Source organism: Brachionichthys hirsutus, chromosome 9 (assembly GCF_040956055.1).
Source record: "Brachionichthys hirsutus isolate HB-005 chromosome 9, CSIRO-AGI_Bhir_v1, whole genome shotgun sequence".
Lineage (NCBI taxonomy): Eukaryota > Metazoa > Chordata > Actinopteri > Lophiiformes > Brachionichthyidae > Brachionichthys > Brachionichthys hirsutus.
The window spans coordinates 13,395,627-13,415,628 of NC_090905.1; the positions used below are offsets into that span (position 1 = coordinate 13,395,627).

At 43.4% G+C, this 20,002-nt stretch overlaps 1 protein-coding gene across 1 annotated transcript in view; it reads right to left on the minus strand.

Moving 5' to 3' along the window:
• tgfbr3 (transforming growth factor, beta receptor III) overlaps nucleotides 1-20,002 on the minus strand; it is a 42,344-nt gene that overhangs the window by 6,912 nt on the left and 15,430 nt on the right. The window contains exons 3-11 of the mRNA XM_068743403.1: nucleotides 15,233-15,370; nucleotides 10,115-10,298; nucleotides 7,473-7,635; nucleotides 6,710-6,857; nucleotides 4,325-4,514; nucleotides 3,911-4,167; nucleotides 2,997-3,152; nucleotides 1,418-1,561; nucleotides 804-989 (exon numbers count right to left, since the gene is read on the minus strand). Of these exons, the coding sequence (XP_068599504.1) occupies nucleotides 804-989; nucleotides 1,418-1,561; nucleotides 2,997-3,152; nucleotides 3,911-4,167; nucleotides 4,325-4,514; nucleotides 6,710-6,857; nucleotides 7,473-7,635; nucleotides 10,115-10,298; nucleotides 15,233-15,370 (1,566 nt within the window). The remainder of the gene's footprint in view (nucleotides 1-803; nucleotides 990-1,417; nucleotides 1,562-2,996; nucleotides 3,153-3,910; nucleotides 4,168-4,324; nucleotides 4,515-6,709; nucleotides 6,858-7,472; nucleotides 7,636-10,114; nucleotides 10,299-15,232; nucleotides 15,371-20,002) is intronic.

A 20,002-nucleotide genomic window follows, 5' to 3' on the forward strand; every position in this document is an offset into this window, starting at 1 on the left:
TGGCAGCTCGTGCTGCGTGATGTCACTTCCTGTGTTGAATGCTGGTAAAACACGGAAGCAGCTTGAAGCACGTCGCGCAAGTCTGTCTTCTGTGGAAGTATTTTTAAGTGGATGACAAAAACCTGCCGATTGAGGTGTTCATTTTATTTTAAATATTCGTATTTAATATTTCCTGTTGCACTAGTCCAAGTCCAAAGTGAAAAAAGTATTTTATTTATTACTTGAATGTTCAAGCTAAGTGCTTGGCAAATGTATTTCCTCTGCTTGCATCAAGTCTTTATGCCAATCTCAGAGGTGCTAACCCCCCCCTCCCCTGGGTGCAGCGTCAGAGAATGAGTTGCAATCACGGCTGCCGTAATATCTTCTCATCCGCATGACATTCCCTTGACTTATTGTTTTTCCTCTTTCCATCAGTGACGGCATCCTACTTGGAAACGGTTGAGAATGCACAGACAGAAACGTCTTTGTGACCATCTGGCTCCGGGTTCACGCTGTCAATGAAGCACCACCTGCTGATTTCATCATCAATCAGTACTTCAAAGAACCTTAAAGTACATGTCTTTGCTATCTCTTGCATTGCCTTCATACTTACTGCTGTGAGAGAGATGGACACTGAGACGCATAGATAGCACACACATAGTAGCTTCCTAGCCCCAAGGAGACACAAATTTATACCGCACACTAAAATATCAAGGCAGAAAGACTGGGAGAACCCAAAGGAGGTTTTCTTTCCAAGGCTTAGAGGAAAACGTTACACGAAGATATCAAAGGAAAGGGGGATGCATTTGGAATGCAGAGCATACCTCTACAAAAACTTGTTGATCTTGTGAAACGGTGTAGAAGGCCTGCCGTGCAGGCTTGTTGAAAGGCAGCGTGTCGTACAGCTCCATGTGAAATGTCATGTTTTTGCCCGGTTGCATTCCAGGTCCTGGTACAATCTTGGGAATGGTTTCTAATGTTTCCTGGCGCTTTTTGTACGTGCAATTGAACTAGGAGGAGAATGAGAAAGACAAAGCAAATATCAGCATGGATCTGACATCAGATTTCACCGCCAAGCAAGAACTCGCGTGGTTTGGTATTTCACCACATTAAAATGCGCTTCAATAGGACAGGGACATAAGAAATCATCATCGACAAGAAAGACCAGTGGGAGACACGGAAGGAATTAATATTAAAAAAAAGATAGATTGCAGAAGTAAGAAGGAGAAACTTCAAAATGGAAAATGTCAGGGAAAGCAGACATCATGGAAAGACAGAGACTGCAGGAGCCAGACGAGTCTTTCCTAGCACCAAGAGACTCTGGGAAATGAAGTTCCTTCTAAATCTGCATGTAAATTATGCAGATTTAGAAGATAAGGTTTTGTATGTGTTTATTTAATCCATAACCCTGCTATAAAGAGTATTATCCCATTCTTACCACAACGACGGTCTGGTGCTCTGTGGGCTCCGTTAATGTCCCCTCCACCTCTAATCGGTCCCTCAGGAAAGCCAGCTCTTCCAGATCCTCATAATCCAGTGGCCTCCCACTCCCATCCTTCGTTTCAGAATAACTTATCAAAACCTGCAACAAACATTTACAGCCTTTTCTGTTAAACAGATCTAGAGAAGTGTTTGTTTAATTTGGGGTTCCTTAAGGCAAAAACACAGTGAATTGTCGCTAAAACATTCTGCAACCAAAAAGTCAGATATAAAATGTGGGAATGTTCTGTCATGACACTGACTAAAGCAAAACCGTAAAAGAGACGCTTACTTTCCCAGTGGGGTTGAGACGAGTACAAGCTCAGTCTCAGTGACACTTGCAGTGGTTTTTCTAGCCTGCACTAAATGTTCGCTGATCTGCCATTGGCGTTACCGCTGAATTAAATCACCCTGTCACAGGTCAGGAGGAACACTGGCCTGAATGCATTATGTGTGATGAGTAGGGACTATATGCCAGAGGTTATCCCTGCATCCGAGGGTAGAAAGAAAATGTTCCTTCTCTTAACATTTCAAAAGTTTGGACAGGAAGTGATTCATCCTGGATTGTTGGAACAAAAACTAAACTAATACATTCAAAATAAATTCAAATAACCATGTCAGATTTGAATTCTGAATCTCATAAAAGCATTTGAGTGTTCTCCTCATGGCGACTGTGGCTATGCTGCCTATTTTATTTGTTTAGATTTCAAGGAAATAGGATAGGATAAAACAATATCTGAAAAGAGTGTGTAAGCTTTAAGACCGATCCGATCAGCTGTTGAATAGAACATGATAGCTGGCACTGCTATGAAAATTTTGTGGCTTGTACTGACACACGTGCTAATAACTATTGATTCAAGAAGCTATTTGTTCCACTTTTTCCATGAATTCGCACAGATATGAGATATTGTCAGGGATTTATGCTCGTTTTCCACACAGAAAATGGAAACTGATATGTTGGGATAACCAGCTTCTACAAGGAATCTTGAAGAAGCTGCCAAAGTTAGCCTAGATTGCTAATGCTTGTTACTGATCATGACACTTTTGTTAAATGTTCTTTTCAGCGAATAATCTAATATTGTGAGTACAGCTAACATAAACACCTGATTACTTACTAGTCTTGAAAGCAATATTAGGAACTTCTTCCGGTGCCATAGAATTCAAAAATATTATAGAAGCTCCAATAAGTAGTTGCAAGTAGCGAGATTTAGTACTTTAAAAATCTATCATTTGTATTTAGATAACCTACAAAGGCACTAAAGATCATTGGATCCACACCGATCTGCACACGCTCAGGACCAGGATCCACGTTTTATTCCCTGGCAAATCAATGTCAATAAACTTGCAACGTCAACAAAATAGGAAAATCCAGAAAAGCACCAACATTTTATGGAGTCTATTCTGACACAAGCCCCATTCTGAACGTATAAGCTCCTTGGCAGGAGTAACTGGGGGCCCCGGTTTGGTGGTTAAAGTTAAAATGCTTTATAGGCAGGACATACTTTGAACTGACTTGTGATTTTGGGATCTGTACTCACGGAGTTGATGTAGAGGGCCATTGGGCTACCCTGCATGGGATAAACGGTGGTCTGACAGCCAGTCAGAGACGTTTCCAGCGTGTAGTGGGTGGCATTGACTGTTGCTCTGCAGGCCGGGTCTTGGAGGGTTAGGTTGGCATGAATAAATCCATTTGCCTGAGGAAACATCAGAAAATGTCAGCATTGGAGAAAGTTTTTTTTTTTATGTGTCTTTATTAAATCATTTCAGAACTATTAAAAAAAAGTTTCAGAATCAAAGCTAATGTTTGTCATAAACAAATCCATTAGGTGGTCGAGTTCCCGCTCCAGCCTCTACTAATTAAAGGCTATGCCAGTTTCCATTCTGTGATGTGGGCTTCCTCTGCTGTTCAGACGCCAAGTGTTGGAAACCGCCCTTTTAGCTTCAATAGCAGCTTGTGTCTCGCATTAAGGCTGACACTGACAGAAAGAGCAGCAGAACAATGCCAACGTTTCTCATAATACTCACCAGTATTTCTTTTTGTTTTACTTATGGGGAACTGAAACTTACTTTAACAAGGTTATGGCTGTTACCATGGAAGCCGGTAAACCCCATCCCTGCAGCTAAAGGCTCAAAGATCAATCAACCCGTGAGCTTCAGATGTGTGTACATAGCTTTCTATTTTTATCATTGTATGGAATCTTTGTTTTAACCAACTCCTTGGACAATCTGCAATATTTTCAAATATCATTATTATTATTAAAATATGACTTAAATGACTGTGATTCTGATTTGATAAATCATTGATATAAAATGCATTTCATGCCTAATATACTGCTATGTATTGATGTTTTCTGTATTTCATGTTTTGTGTTTTCTCCCACTGGCTTTACGATAGAATAATCTACTCCTTTGTCGTAGCGCTGCATGTGCCAAGACAGGACTGTCCACTCACCTGCAGGCTCTCTTTGTCGATGCTGATCACCATCCTTGTGTCTTCACATCGCACATTGAGGCCGGCACTCAGAACTCCCTGCGGCTCCTCTGGCTCTCCGTTCCCCCAGGGCCGATCGTCGAGGGAGGAGGGCAGAGGCAAAGGTGGGGGGAAGGAAAAGGGCAGGCGAGAAGCAGGTCCCGCTCGTGGATGAGAACCTGAGTCGCGAAGGATAGACAGCTCTGGAGGAAACATGCTCTCCGGAGGATCCACCACATCTGGAGGTCATAAATAGAAAGAAACCCATGAGGCGTATTTTACAGACAGGTAAATATAACTGGGCTACAATAAAACTGTTTCACAACCTAAACGTAATTTCTCCATAAGGACTGTGAACAACCAGTAAAGAGTTCAGGGGGTGTTTCTCCGGGTTACCTGGCTCCCGGAGTCGGAGGGTGAAGTGGTTTGCAACAAGAGTGCTTGTGTAAGACGTGACCGGACTGTATCCGTGTTCCCCTGCCCACTTGATCAAGGCCTGCGATCCCGATGGCATGTGCTGCCTGGGGGCTTTAGAGATTTGGACCAGTGCCTCCATGTTTGAGCTAACACTCATTGTGTTAGAGGCCTGTGAAAAGAAAGAAAAACTGTCAGTAACCTTGTTTTGTTAAACAAATTGCAAAACCGGTCTAAAAGAGCACAGAATTTAGTAAGCCCCTTTGGGACCACATGACATACTTTACTCTTCCAAGTATCTTCAACACATTCAACTTCGAGTGCAGTCCTGTACTCACGCTGAGTGCTGCATGAATCATGCGTTTGAGTGTGAGGTCATGGGTGTGTCACAGCTCAATCAATGCTTGGAAACATGTTCGTTTGTTCTTGTACTGCATATCCTCCCTGTGGGAGAGAGGAACGATTCCTCCTCGCAGCCATTTCCCACACATTCAGTTCTGCTAAGCAATGCTGAGGAGAAACAGCTTCTGACAGAAGCAAGGCCCCGGTTTGTACGGGGCCATTGTTTCATAAACACTCGTTACACAAGCAAAGCATCCTCTGAACCTCTGATGTCGAGTAAGAGTCAGCACTATAGCTGACTATAATCGATGATTATCTTATACACAGTCCTCATGTATTTTATTATTTGTGCACATTATACACAACATACTAGGGATGTCCCTATCAGAAATCGGGCCCGATCACGTGCTTGCAGACTCGATCTGGATCAGGACTCAGATATATATGGAGAGTTATTTCCATTCGTTTTTATCAGATCTGGAGTTACGCTGTGGTGCGAGACCTCTCAACAGAAACAGCAGTGCATGCTGCATGACGTCACTTCCTGTGACACTATTGGTTGAATGCCGTCAAGAGGGGCAGAACATGGAAGCAGCTTGAAGCGAGTCGCGCAAGTCTGTCTGCGGTGTGGAAGTATTCTGAAGTGGATGACAAAAACCTGCCGATCAAGCTGCTGTTCATTTTAGTTTAAATATTCGTATTTAATATTTCCTGTTGCACTAGTCCAAGGCCAAAGTGAAAAAAGTATTTTATTTATTACTTGAATGTTCAAGCTACGCCACAGAAGTGCTCTGTTTAAGGGTTAAATGTTGAAATAAGATGAATAGAATAAAGAATAAGGAGCATCTTTAATTGTTTTTATGCATTATAAAAGTATCGGATCGGGACTCGGTATCGGTTCAAAATCAAATGGCTCGGGTGTAAAAAAAACCTGATCAGGACATCCCTACTTCTAAGCAGCCATCTATAATTCTACTATCTTTAGATCTACTTTGATTCAATCTGGTTACAGGACATACCGGCATTAGAAAAAAAGTCAAGCTGATCCTTTTTACTGATCAATCACAATTTCAGCTTGCGATGGGGCTGGGAGTAAAGTTCAGGAAGTCAGAACAATTTATCAGGGCAAAAAAAAATTTCAAGTCAACTAATGCACTTGAGAAAAACTCAGGGCGCACCACAGTAAACAGGATACATAATCTAACGAGCATTAGTATTCTGGAAAACCATATGATGAGACATTTTAATTTGGCACACAATGCTGACAGACTAATCGATCACCTGACACTACAGTTCATAGCGCCAATGCACTCTGTGCATGCCTCCAGTGAAATGAGTACAGGCCTCAGAGAAGATGGGAGTGCAGGTGAAACCGAGAGGGGTCGAGGGTCGAGCATGGAGTAAATGTAAATTGTGGTTTAAAATTCCCTCCTTTAAGTAGTTTCGGCGGTTGGACAGCTGCCATAGCTCCGTGGAGATGATGTACACTTTAACTACTCTTACAAAGTCTACATACTCCAAGTGTCGTATCGTTACAGATAACAGTAATGAAGATTGCATGTCTGGACACGTAGGAAACCATATTTCCAAGTGAAGGACAGTCTGATATACTGCAGTAAGTAGCAACTTTTGAGCTAAGGACGCTCTAATAGCTTGCAGATTAATAAAGTGTCTGAAGCGAGCGCTGCTTTACATCATGAGTGATGGGAAGTAGCTCAGTCGCCCTGCCTCTGACTCCCATCCCTGGGCCTCGGAATGGGAGGACATTCCCTGGAGCTGCGGCCGTGGAATTTTACAGTTTCTCCAAACCTGCTATCCCCATCCTCTCCAGGCACCAAGCACCGATTCAACACACATTCTGGTTGTGATAAAAGATTTGGTCAGCAGTTTGGAGTTCTGACATCACTGTATGAGACATGACTCGTGAGTCACGGTGATGTATGACATAAAATATGGGTGGCGACAGGAAGGAACGCACAATGCTCATGGAAGAAGTGCTTCTCTGTTGTAAGGCAGTGCGCTTACCACCACATCCAACTTTCCCATCACACTGTGGGCCTTAATGACCCAGTTGACAGACTTGGCACACTTCAGCAACAAGACTGCATCGCGCTGCAGCGGAGCGTCGTCTTCCAGAGGCCGCACTTCCACTACGACGTCAACCTGGAAAGCGCTGCAGAACAGGAGAGAAGAATTACATTTTCGATGATAGCAATATTGCGCATTATTTATCTGGTCATCTAATTAAAAGTCGGGATCTGTTTCTAGAATAGTGATAGGATAAGATCCCCTAAGGACGCTGTGCCCCCTCCCTCTCAGGTTCTCTCCTCTGTTTACACCTGGACACAGACAGCCGCCTCCTGAGCCAGTAGCCTTCAGCTGGACTGCGTTGGAGGACATGCAATGCGTCAGACTCTGTTCTCAATCTGCCCCCGATCTATCATTACTGCAGAAAGTATAGATATATATACACAGTATATAAAGTAATACCTTGACATACAAGTATAATTCTGGAACGCTCGTATGTCAAAGCGCTCGTACGTCGAGGTATTACTGTCGTTGATGCCCAGATTTGTAGTGTTTTGAATGTAGAGATTAATCGCTCCTCTGAGGGAATGACAAGACTTGAATTATCTTTCTAACCCCCCCCCCCCCCCCCCCACACACACACACACACAAAGGCTTAATGTTTGTTTCCATCCACAACAAGCTCCACAGAGATTAATGTGAGCGTCTTGACCTCAATAATAAACCATGACATCATGTTCCCTTGGCTTGGGCTGCTCACCTGCTGGAGTTAGGCGCTTGGAGCTCGATGATGTGGACCTCTCGCTCTTTGTCGGGTCCAGACAGCACACAACCCTTTGATGTCTGCGGCGCCGCATAACCACCGAGGTAATTCAGAGAAAGGAACTTGGTGTCAATCTTGCAGGTGTCAGAAAACACTGGATCTGTGAGGGGAGAGATGCATGTCTTACTTCTCTGAGGGGGATCTGTGAGGCTATTTTGATTCCCCCCGCAGGACAAACATGGCTTTTCGTTGTCGCTCCTCCACAGAGCGGTCAGAGCTCTATAGGTCAGACACAGAACAGCACACGCGCTTCCGGGAGGAATTCAGTGCCCTGCTCTGAGACTTCGGGAGGGTGTATGTTTGCCATTCCAGCTGAGGAGCAATTCTTTTTTTGCTCACTTCACCACACATCCTGACAGCTGGTATTATCATTGCATGAGTTGTAATAAGTGTGTTGGAGGGAGCGCTCAGTCGCGCTCTGGTCTGCGCTACCGCCCGTCTTATCAACATCGCAATTTATTTTTACATGCGGAGATCACATGTGGAAACTAAGCAGAGATGTTTATCAGAATGAATCCACAACAACGGGACAATAATGGTCATAAACACATTTGATAAAGCCTTCTGGTACTTCTCCATCACACTGAAAGATATTTTCATGGCTAAGAAAGCACCTTCGGAACATGAAACTGCAGTATCCCCCTCGGGACTCAAAGAAAACACCAGACAGCTGCTTCATTATTTGGCAAATGGAGCGACTGCAAACTGAAGTTTGGTGCCTTCCTCTTGTGGAAGCCCTGTGGCCCTGGTTAAGAAGCAAATCAAGGCTCAGTCCGTCTATATGAAACACTCCTAATGATGTGAAGGAGTGGAAATCCAAAGCTCTTTGCTTGAAGCAAACATCATGGCGTTGTTGGGCCGGTGCCAAACCACAACCCCTCTAATGACACGAGCCAAAAGCTTGAGGCTGAGGAAGCGCTGCGCTCTCCACGGCGGCGACGAGGGCTCATCACAGACACTGCCGGAGCCATGATCACGCAACAGATGTGAGCTTCATTTTATTTCCATATCGTGAAAGAGCCTCATTAAAATCAAGATGCTCCCCGTCTAAGAAATGATATACTGCTGCAAAGATAAAAACTATTGGCTGCTCGATAGGGACGAATCAAACGTCCACGGCTCAGACGTGTGAAGATCAATCAAGCCTCCCCTGAGAAACCTGCTGTGCGTCTTCACGTCAGACAACCCCCCCCCCCCCCCTCCATACCTTACTTATTGGAAAAATATGACAGCCGCAGTTTATCTCCTTCTTATCTCGCCGTTGTTTCCACCGTGCATGTGGTCAGCCCATTCATGCCCTCGACCAGATGTTTCTGTGGAAGCCGTGTCTTATTCGTGAAACCCATGGACGAACCATAGCACGTAATACCACCTCATAAAATACACAAATGGAAAGTTTTGAACGCCAAGTTAACTACTTTAGTCGTTCCTCAGATCACGATGCTGACTCTATATTTTAGCTCTTAACCTCAACATCTGCATTGGTCCCACGCTCATATATTATCACACATGCACGTGCCTACACAATTAGTTAGTTAGTTCGTTATTTATCTATTTATTTCAGGCAATGACAAAAAAGACAACAACAACAAAACCACCCGTGCCACATTGCACTAGCCACATTTAAACAATAAATAACACGCCAATTCTGCCTGAAAGGGAGTGGGAAGAAGAAAACCTATTTAATCCCACCCCTATTCTCATAATATATAAACATAATAAGCTCCAAATCATATCAAACAACAACTCGAATCACCCCCTTAAGAAAGGACATTTGCTTGCAAGCTAACAAACAGTTACTTAAATAGTGTACAGTATTAAAAGAATAATGAAAAAAATAATAGCTTCACTAAGTGTGTTGGCTCAGATATTCCAATCCATTAGCTATAAACACTATGACACTTATCCATCACTGTAGCGTTAGTGTGTAGCACAGACGTAAATATTAGGTTAGCCACATTAACTCTGACAGTGAATTAGCCCCAACACTAATAATAACTATTAAAACAGAATAATAACTGTACTTAGAGCTCTTTATAGGGAGCTCCTTACATACGCCCTAAATCAAGCTGTTTTGTACTGTACACTATAATTCTCTGTCACACAAGCCATGACTGCAACATTCCACTGATTTTTGCATTTGTATGATACGCTAATCAAAGCACCAGTTGGTAGGTTTGTCTGACGCAGTGTTTTATCACGAAAATGACACGATGTGTCGCGCCGTGATTGGTCTAAGTCATGTGGGCGTGTTTTATGGAAAGGTCAATTGATCAACTGTTTAATTTCTGATCGTAAGGAATGTCAAAGAGAGGGAAAAAACCTAGAATTCTGAAATACACCGTCTGTGCGCTGTCTTTATTTTTCTGGGATCCAATCATTTCTAAGGCTTTAAGCACCCAGAATACCAGAGGTAACCTGGGAGCTCAGAGAAGTGCATGTAAACTGCTCAAAGGGGCTCAAACACAAAGGCTAAGCTACGTTATGGGAACTCAGTGCTAAGGGAACTCAGTGTTAAGGCATCCCTCAGGGCTCAGGGGCTTGAGTTGTGATGGCAGTTTTGTGAATTCAGTACACACCTTCTCCAACTTTGATGTAGATGTCTTGAGTCATTCTTAACTCAGAGAAGGAGGTGACTGCCCTGTACTTCTTCTGAGCCCAGTTCAGGAGGTGCTCATTGCCATGGGGTAGGGTCTCCTTCTGGATCTGACAGGCTACGGAGAAGTTCCCAGGCTGAAAGTGAACCTCTGAGCCCTCGGGTACCTGGAGGATGGGAAAAGGCAGGGGAGTTAAAGGGCAAAATAGATTTGATCACATCAAAGGTTGGCTTTACAGAGGCTTACCAAGAGTACACAAAAGCAGAATTATATGTGGTCATCTCTATTTAATATCTTGAGATTGTAAAATGAAGAACCGGTAGGCTGACTGAACAAAAGTTCAAGCTTCGCAAAATGAAACCAGCTTCTCTAAACACTGGGGAAGTCCATCATTCCAGGTTCATCCCAACCATTATTTCTAAGCGTCTACAAATATGCTCTCCATGTTTTTACACATCTTCCGTAACATAAAAGCCTTCCACTGTTTATCCAGCTCCCTGTGTGGGAGTGTGTCATCGCAAATGTGTAGGTCTGCTACGAAAGGGCCTCGAGAGGATGACAGAAGAGGCAAAATGCATGACCCACACAGGCCGACACACAGACGGGAGGTCCAGGGAGTAATAACAGACAATGAAAGACACTAATAATTCAAGCACATCCTAGTACTTTGGTACACAGCAAGAAAACACATTTTAAAGTGGTTTGTTTTTTGACAGGGGAAACTAGCCTAGTTGTGTTGTGGATGGAGCGCTGCTTTTCCACTTAATGCAGCTAAGCCCATATGCTTCATTTCAGAGGGGTAAACATTCACATGTGCTTAAAAACCTAGCAAACAACCAACAGAGTCCAAGCGCACGGTCTAGACAGCCCTCCTATCTATGTGCGTGAGCTGAGATACTGCTGGCAGGCCCAATTAAAACAGTAAATCCATTTGAATCCAAGAGGAAAACACAAGACCGCTTCTTTTTAATGATGTCATGAAGCTGTCCCTAAATTGCAATCATATTTTGTTGATAACAGAATAATGTGCCTTTTGGGTGTTGAGGTTCTGCAGCCATAACTATTCAAATCCCCTCATGCACAACATCTGTCTGACCTCTGGACGCTCCTCCTGATGTTCCTGGCATCGTCACCAGACACAATAAATACGGACTAGGAGACAGAGTCTGTCAAAGAATTCAGGTTGATCTTATTTTTAGTGTGTTTACTACGGCGAGAAGTAACGATGGCGGAGAGGTGCTTCCCTGAACCAGTGACGAGGGGCTGGGGTTTCTTCACTAACCGTGCCGAGCACAGCAGAGTTGATCAGTTTAATTGCGGGAATATGACTGTAATTAGTCACAAAGCATTAGAGGGGAAAGCCCGAATGCCAAATTATCTACAGGCCTTCCACGGAGCACGGAAAATCTCAGGAATTTGAAACAGGGAAGACAGTGAGGGGCTGACTCTGGGTTTTAACAGTCTCTCGCCATCTCTCTGATGCGTGTCCAGTTGAGTTCATTTCCTGGCAACAACAGAGCGTGTTTGCACTGCGGCGCGAGACACAGTCAGGGCTGTATTTATGCTGATTCGATGGCCCACAGTAATTATGGTTCTCGTTTTGAGACAGAATTGAATTTGCTTTTATAAAGTAAAATAACTGCAATTTTCCTCAGGACTTGTACTGCATCCCATCCAATACAAGTCGAAACTCATAACAGGTTGTTTCTTCAATATCCATCCATCAATCTTCCACCGCTCATCTCGGGCCGGGTAACGGAGGCAGCAGTCTGGCTCTACTCCGAGGAGACTCCCTAGTGACTGAGCTCCTCACCCTGTTTCTAAACTCATTTCGACCGCTTATATCTGGGATATTGTCCTTTCAGTCATGACCCAGCGTGCATGACCACAGGTGAGAGTAGGAACGTAGATTGACCGCTAAATCGAGAGCTCTGCCTTTCAGCTCAATTCCACTTTCCACCATCTTTTAGCGAGGGGCAGCCTAACATCCAAGATGTGCAAGCTGTGGCTCTCTTTCCCGTCCTTCCAGGGTGATTCGGTTGGAAGTTGACTCAACATTGTTCATCGATAAAGTCTGTGTTTCCGTCCGTAATGCTGGATATGTCTTTCATACGGTTTCAGAAATTATCAGCTTCTGTATCTGCAGGCACCCACATTGAGCTGAAAGCGTGAACACACGCTGTGAAACTAGAGCTGATCTCTTATTACACAGGCTGCATCTACTGCCAAACTATGTCTTGAACTGTGCTGTAAAGGCCTTGTGTTCAGAAAACATTGAATACCCGAGATCATCTCCACTTAAAGATTATTGGAGGCTTGGCAGCTGAAAACCAGCAAAGCAAACAAATAATTTAGGAAAAGAATGATACGTACCACAGGGAATGAAAGTCTTATGTTACTCTACATGACATAAAAACTTGTGTATTTTGGTTTGCAATATATTTTTAGGCCGGCCTTTCAGTGAAATAAGTCCATCGGTAACGGTTTTATACATTAGTGTGAACTAACCAGCATCAGACAGATATCTGTTTTTACATTGTTAGATACCATGTCTCTTTGTTACCTGTTGGAATAAAAGCACAGAAGAGTCCTCTACATGGCCCAAAACATTAGGCAGTATATTTCCTGTCTGTAAGCATCGGCATATTATGGCCATGTGTGCAGTGAAAAGGAGAATGCGCGCCAAATGTTTGGAATAAATCCTCACAAATCTTTGATCCTCTGCTGGTCTCCACACTGAGCAACGCCCTGTTCGTGGGAAAACCCAAACTATTTAAAAATTTGGAGGTGTTGCAAACTGGAGGCATGATCAATAATATAAGAATTCACTCTCTTTTGTGGCTGATTTGCTCTTGTCCCGTCTGGTGGGTGATGTGACGTTAATCACGTTGCGCCCTGTAAATGTGTGTGTGTGTGTGTGTTCCTGCGAACTGGCAAGGTCTGTTGCGAAGAAAACAATACCATATGTGTCACCGCCCCTCCGCAGCATTCTGTTGCCATTTCTGTCTCTAAATAAAAACCTATACTGGCTACCCATGTTTTCCATTAACAATTACGTTGGGGAGGGCGCTTTGCATGTGACGGCACAAGAACTCGTACTACAAGCCTTCAACTAGTGAAAAAAATACTGAAGCAAAAGGGCGAAACTTGGCCAACAAACAATAGGCAGCACAGGCCAACAGAAAAACTGTAGTGTTTCATCAAGAGCCATAAAACATTTCATGCTGACCAAGTCTTTCAGGCAGAGATGCAGCGCAGCCCTCGTTCCCTAAAGCCCAAAAAGAAATATATACATTTCACCACAAAGTCAACGCAGCATACTCTGCGAAATTGGAATCCAAGTGTCCCCTGGTAAAATTAAATTTGGCTTGATTTAAATGTTCATATTTGCTGCCATGCTAGCCCCATGATGGTTGCAGCCTACTGCTGACTGACGAGGAGTACCGCAGAGAGCGTGTTCTGAAACAAAGTCTGGATCTGAGTAGTGCAGAAGACGGCAGCATCCAGAGGCCAATAGCAACAGTGGGCTCGGGGTCTCTGAAGCTCTTCCAGGCAGCCTGTGTCCACAGAGCCCAGAGCCCTGGGACCAGGAAACAAGGACTGGCAGGCCTGATGCAGACTCCAATTAGTCCCAGGACTCAGCCTCTCCAGCGGAACGGCAGAGGGAGGGCGTTTCTGTTCTTAAGTGTTAAACTCAAATCCAGCTCTTCTCAGCTGTTAACTCTCAGCTTTCCCCACAAGTTCTCCACCTGAGAGGCCCACATCAAAGTGCGGGAATTAGTCAAGTCAATAGTCAATTCTTTTCTGGTCATGGCACATCTATATTGATAGAGGGTTTGTAAAACTCAACTGATTCTGACACCCTTTCTACAAAAGACCAACCACTGTTTAGCAACATAGCAAGGAATAGATTTAATGGACTGATTAAAATCGTCTAAATAAAAAAATAATTTGATTTACATACATACATGCTTACATTTCGTAATCACAGTCATATGGATTTGTTTTTTTTAATAAACACATTTGCGCTGATCCTGAAATCACACTCGTTAAAACAGAGTTGTTAAAATAAGCAAACCAATTTACCAAAAAAGGTTAGTTTCCTAATGAAACCATGATTAACCTGATGCAATAAAAAATCGTATCACTAACCCTAACCCAGCTTGAAACACTGAAAGGTCAGTCCACTCAGAGAGACAGTGTTGATTTCATTCACTGTAGGTGTGAACAAAAATATTGAGACAGGATCACTTTTCAAGGAATTTCTTTTTTCAATGTTAAAATGTTGTCAGACGCCTTGCTACACTGACAGGTTAACATTAGCTAACATATTCAGACTTAACACATGTTGTACACCAATGGTAATTATTTGCTAATGTTGTACACCAATGGTAATTATTAAAACGATCATTATTCATAGGTAAATGAGAAAATAATTTACACCTACCATTCCTTGGGAGGGAATTCCCTCCCAAGCAGAACTTTCGAGGTTTAGTGTTAGCAGCTAAACATTACCACATGTTGGGGTTTCTGTGTTATACGGATACGCCCTGTCACAGCTGAACAGCTGCCAAGTTATCAGCACGACCGTTTGGGGGGGGGGGGGGGGGGCTGGGTGGATATGACCCTGTGCTTCATGGAGTGGGAGCAAAGCTGACAGGGCACATTTTGGATCTTTTTTGGATCAGACCATATCAACATGTGAGGGAGTGGTGCTGCTTGGAGTTTGCTAGAATAAAGGCAAGTAAGAAGGACAAAAATAAAGAAACAAAACAATCGCAAACGGAATCATTTGGAATGAAAGATCACAAACCAAACCTGAGAGAGAACATGAACAACTGATCTGTACAGTTCAGAAAATAGTGCAGTCTGTGTGAGGATACAAAGATATATCTGCTGCAGTGGATCCATGGTTATAAGAGCAAAGCATGGTAAACCTCTCGTGGAATGTGGAAAGACTCCTCCTACAAGTTTATATAACTGTAAATATTTCTCAGAAAAGTGGACTACTGAAAATGGGAATACAGTTTAGCCTGTGAGGAAATGAATACACAGTTTTAGGAAGCAGGATTTCGAGGCTTTTAGTGATGCTGGACTCACATGAAAGGTATGCCTAACGCCCAGGGCCAGGTTCTCTGCCTTGATCTTCCAGATCAGGGGTTGGGGGGAGTTAAGCACAAAGACCAGGGGCTTCTGGTGGCGCAGCAAAGACTGAATGGGCTTCAGGTGCAGCTGAACCTGGTAAGGCAAACAAATGGACAACAGTCACTTGACAGGATGAGTTGCTGGTAGAGGTAGAGACAGGGCAGGGCAGAGAAGTCGTGCATCACATGAGCCCATTTCACAGGCACACAATGAAAACATTAAAACTTAACATTTCAGCCTCAACAACCATTTTTAAAGCGACCCAGTCCGACCCGATGCGTCACCAGTTGCTGTGCTGGTGTGCGTGAGCTGTACTGTTGTAGATTGTTCTTTATCAGGCGTTGTAATTGTTTATATACTCACTTTACAGATAAACTCACAACGACGCCACGTCGTTGCTTCGCTCTGACATCAGCCTCAGCAGGATCTGAACTTTCACACAGTGGAGTCTTTTTTAGCAGAGGAAACAATAATGGTCTCTGTACGATCTCTACAACATGAAACCACGCCATTGCTTCTAGGCCGTGCAATTGTTATGTTTTGATTGTGTGTTGAATGAATTACTGTGTGTTCTCTGCTGGCTGTGCAACAAATTGCCCCTCACGGGGATAATAAAGTTTTTCTGATTCTGATTCTCTGATATAGGCGACCTACAATTTTCTATTTTTCAACTAATGCAGCTTCAACTGAGGCTGTCAATGCTGATCCAGATCAAAAACAAAAACATATAATCTCAGGAATCCATATTTTTTTCATTAAAATCCCTAAAAATATTTTGCTTCTTTTTCATTCCAGAGTGGAAAAAGCTTGTGGATCAAGATCCAGTCATACCTGGCTTGGCTCTGAGGAACTGGCTTTGAGAGATGGAAGACAGAAACAGAAGAATGACAGTGCGGAAGAGAGTTGTAAAAAGTGAGGAAAGTGGGCCCAGACAGAAATCTTTCCAAAAGACATGAGTCACCTGAAAACAGAAACAGAGCAAGAAGAAGAGGAAGTGCCAAGTGGAACTGATGGAAAAAGAAGAGAAAAACATCCTAATTATCTGCTGCTTAATAAGGTGAAGCAATTTAACAGTGATGATTCCAAACGATATCAGTTCTGACCAAAGCTTGTTGCGCAACGTAAGAACGGGTGGTGGCTCAACAGCAGCTGGAGTGCATCTCCGCTCACAGAGCTGTTGTCACAAGGTTTGGTGAGACGTGTGCATAGCAACAGACTGTGTTGCACAGTCAGGGCATGGAAAGCAGAGGTGCAGAAACACCAGGAATCAAAGTTAAATCTGCAAGGATCCGGTGGTGCTGAGTTCTCACTGGTACTTCTATCTATTCTACAGAGAGGGTCTGCCGGGAAACAGGAGGCTACGCCTGATTGATTATCAGGATGCTGGCACAGGGATTTGAGTCGAGGGTCCATTACAGTCAAGGGGCACATTTGCCAGGAGGTATGGATGAAGACCTATCATGTTACTGAAATTGCACTCCACACCAGGGATGACAGCTGGAGCTGAATAAGCAAGGCCATTAGGGCTGGTAGCAAGTGTAAACAATGGAAAGGGTTTTTTTATGCAGCTTCAACTTCATAATAAAACAAGGCGACATGTTTGGATGTAAAGACTGTGACGCGATGGCGAAATTGTTCGTCATGTGGTCGTAATTACACAACCTAGCAAACGGCATCATGCTACGTTTAAGGAATGCTCTGCATCAACATTGTGATGTGATACTTTCATAGACAAACACTGACACACGGAGCTATCAGGGAGGCTCGCTGTCTTTGCAGTTTCCTTTATTGACAGAGCTAATTGAGAGCTTGGTGAGCCCTGATTTAGAGAAAAACCCCAAACATCCTTTAATTAACCAGAAAATAAGACTTATCTAGGATCACATTCTCCCTCCCAGGAAATAATAAGCAGAATCAGTGACATGTAGATATGCTGAGCAGTGTCTAAATAACAATGGCTGGTTTGCACATTTAAAATAAGAGTCAGCTAGGCGGTTTAAAATACATCAGCATCCAAGGCTACGACAAACACTGGAACACTGAATAAAAACAATCAAGCCCTGGCTAAGAAATGCAAAGTCGTGACTTCAAGTGGAGAAAGGTATAATGTCTGGAACCAATCATAGTGCGCTATCTGATGTGTGTGTGTGTGTTGTCTGTCTGGATCTTAGTTCTTTCTGGATGACTGAGGGTGTACAGAGGGAAGGGGTGCCAGAGCAAAGGAGTTCAGCAATGGAGGGGAGATGGACCAGAACCTGCTGAGTGCTCTTATCAGTGCCACCCACATTTTTGTGTGCAATGGGGATGCTACCTGGAGCCTTCCTCCTGAACCGTGATGCTAATCAGTCTGCACTCGGCTCAGCACCACACTTCCAGAACCCTGACAAATCCAAAGACACGTCAAAGTGAATCGAGCCATCTGGATAGCCATCTTTTGCTGATACGGCAGAATATGTTGAAGAGAATAACACGGCATTGAGTTGGGGGTCAAAGGAAGGACCAAGATTACACTTTGATTAGATCAGAGACAAACTAAAATTATTGTGTGAACAAAAGCTTGCTATGGATTTTATGAAAATGCTGTTGAAATAACTTGAAGGCAGCCAGGTGATGTGTGGAGATCAAGCCCACAGCTTCAGGAGTTGCACTAAAAAAAAAACCTGTAAGACGAAAAAGAAAAGAAAATAGTAAAATTGGTGTCCAATTCCTCCGATGCTACAGAACAATCCTATTTGGTGCCGTTACCCCCATTGCACCATTATGATGACTTATGAAAGGTAAACATGAGCAAAATGACGTGAAAAGTTCAAATCTAGCCAGAAATGTAATAAATAAATAAACCGAAGAAACCAGTTATGAGATGTCCACCTTTAGTGTCCCTTGAAAGTGTGCGAAATGTAAGTGAATTCCAATAATTGGTCTTTGAGGAGATGTGGATGGATACACCCATGACCAATTGCCTTTGGTGGAAGCACATAGGGTTAATATGGATGCTACCTTTATTGTGCTTTAATGTGAGAGCAAAACGTGTCCTGGTCAGCAGTAACGGCGTGCCATTTAATCTTTGCAGGATCATGCAAAAGAACAGCTGCCTTTGCGTATGACCTCCACTCGTACCCGATGCTCTCACCAACAGCTTGTGTCTGGTGAGTTCCTCCAGCGAGTCGCTCACACCGTCAAAGATATCCACAAATTCCAGTTGATAAAGCAATCATCTACTCTGCCTCACCCTGATTGGTCAAATGGCTGCGTTTGATGTTTGTGTCTGCCCGGCTGACGAGAGAAAGATGGGTGATTTTAGATAACATTTTGTTTATTTTCCACCATATCATCTGACTGTTTGTCCAGACGGGGTCTCTTTTTTTTGATAAACTTATTTTTGCTCCACTCTTATCAGCAACCTGGGAACTTTCCCAGGTTGAGTGTAAAGTCCTGCATCGAGACACATGTGGTGGCGACTTGTGGAAAAGACCACTTAAGTGTGCACACATATGGAAGACTGCTCAGTCTTCATACCTACACTGTTACACCAGATGGCGGGGGGGAGGGCAAAAAGAAGAGAACTCTTCAGGATGAGATCATTGTTTTTGTAAAGCTAAAGTGGCAAAGCACCAACGCCTTCAGGTCAATGGTCAGCCACTGAAATCATGCTTTGCCCTAAAATCCCAAGAGCGTTAAATATTGGACGAAATCTGATCTGATCTGCAGCAGGTCACTCTGACTGCAACTCATGACAGTCCACTCTTCCAGAAGAGTTGATCCTTTTTATACATCTTGATTGAATTTTTATAATTTCAATAAAATAGTCCACCAGTATTTAATAAAAGCAACAGACACGTAAAGTCAGCCTGACTTCATTTGTCCTACTCCAGGATAACGTGTCTTAGTCTGAACTGTCTTCCTTTCTTTCTTTCAGAATGTCCCATGGATACAAGGCAGAAAACCAGCTTCTGGTACTTTGATGAGGACCCGCTGGTGCTGAAAAAAAATCATCAGTCTTTCAGACAAATGAGAATACGATTTTAGAAGTACAAAAACTGCAAAAAGTAGAGGAAGTCCATGAAACTCCTACTCTGGGGTCTGGCGATGCCTTGTAAAGAATTATTCTTTATAGACAAGGAAGATTTCACTTAATAATCTGCATTGCACCATATTATGTCCAACAAGAATCTAAATGTACAAAATGAATGTCCGTTGGAGGAATTCATTTTCCCCTGAACTATGCAATGAAATACGTTTTCAACAACGACTAACCTTCTAACAATCCGGCTGTCCAGCTAGCGCCTCTGCGATGTGTGATGTTTATGCCCAACGCCCAATGCATAATGCTCCATGCATAATGCAAGTGTATTGTGTGTGTTCTCCATCTTAGTAATGCTAACATTTGCTCTGCACAGTGCAGCTGAGGTCGATGGGAATGTCTTTCATTCAATCAGTGTTGCACAAATTAATTATCAGCCATTAGTTTTAAACCTGAAAATGTGCATGGTTCTTCTTTAGGCTCATTCTGCATAATACATGCCAAATGAAGGACTATGAGGCGTCACTACTGAGGTTCTGTTGCACTTAATGGCTTCGCTTTGGTGTGGAGATTGGCCAGGAGCCAAAGTCAGGACCAGCTGTGCACTTCTCCTTGTGGATAAGAGTTAATGCCCCTGTAGTCAATGCCCATGCTGAATGGGTTCACTGCTGCAGGCAGGAAGCAATTAATTGCTCTCACGTCTT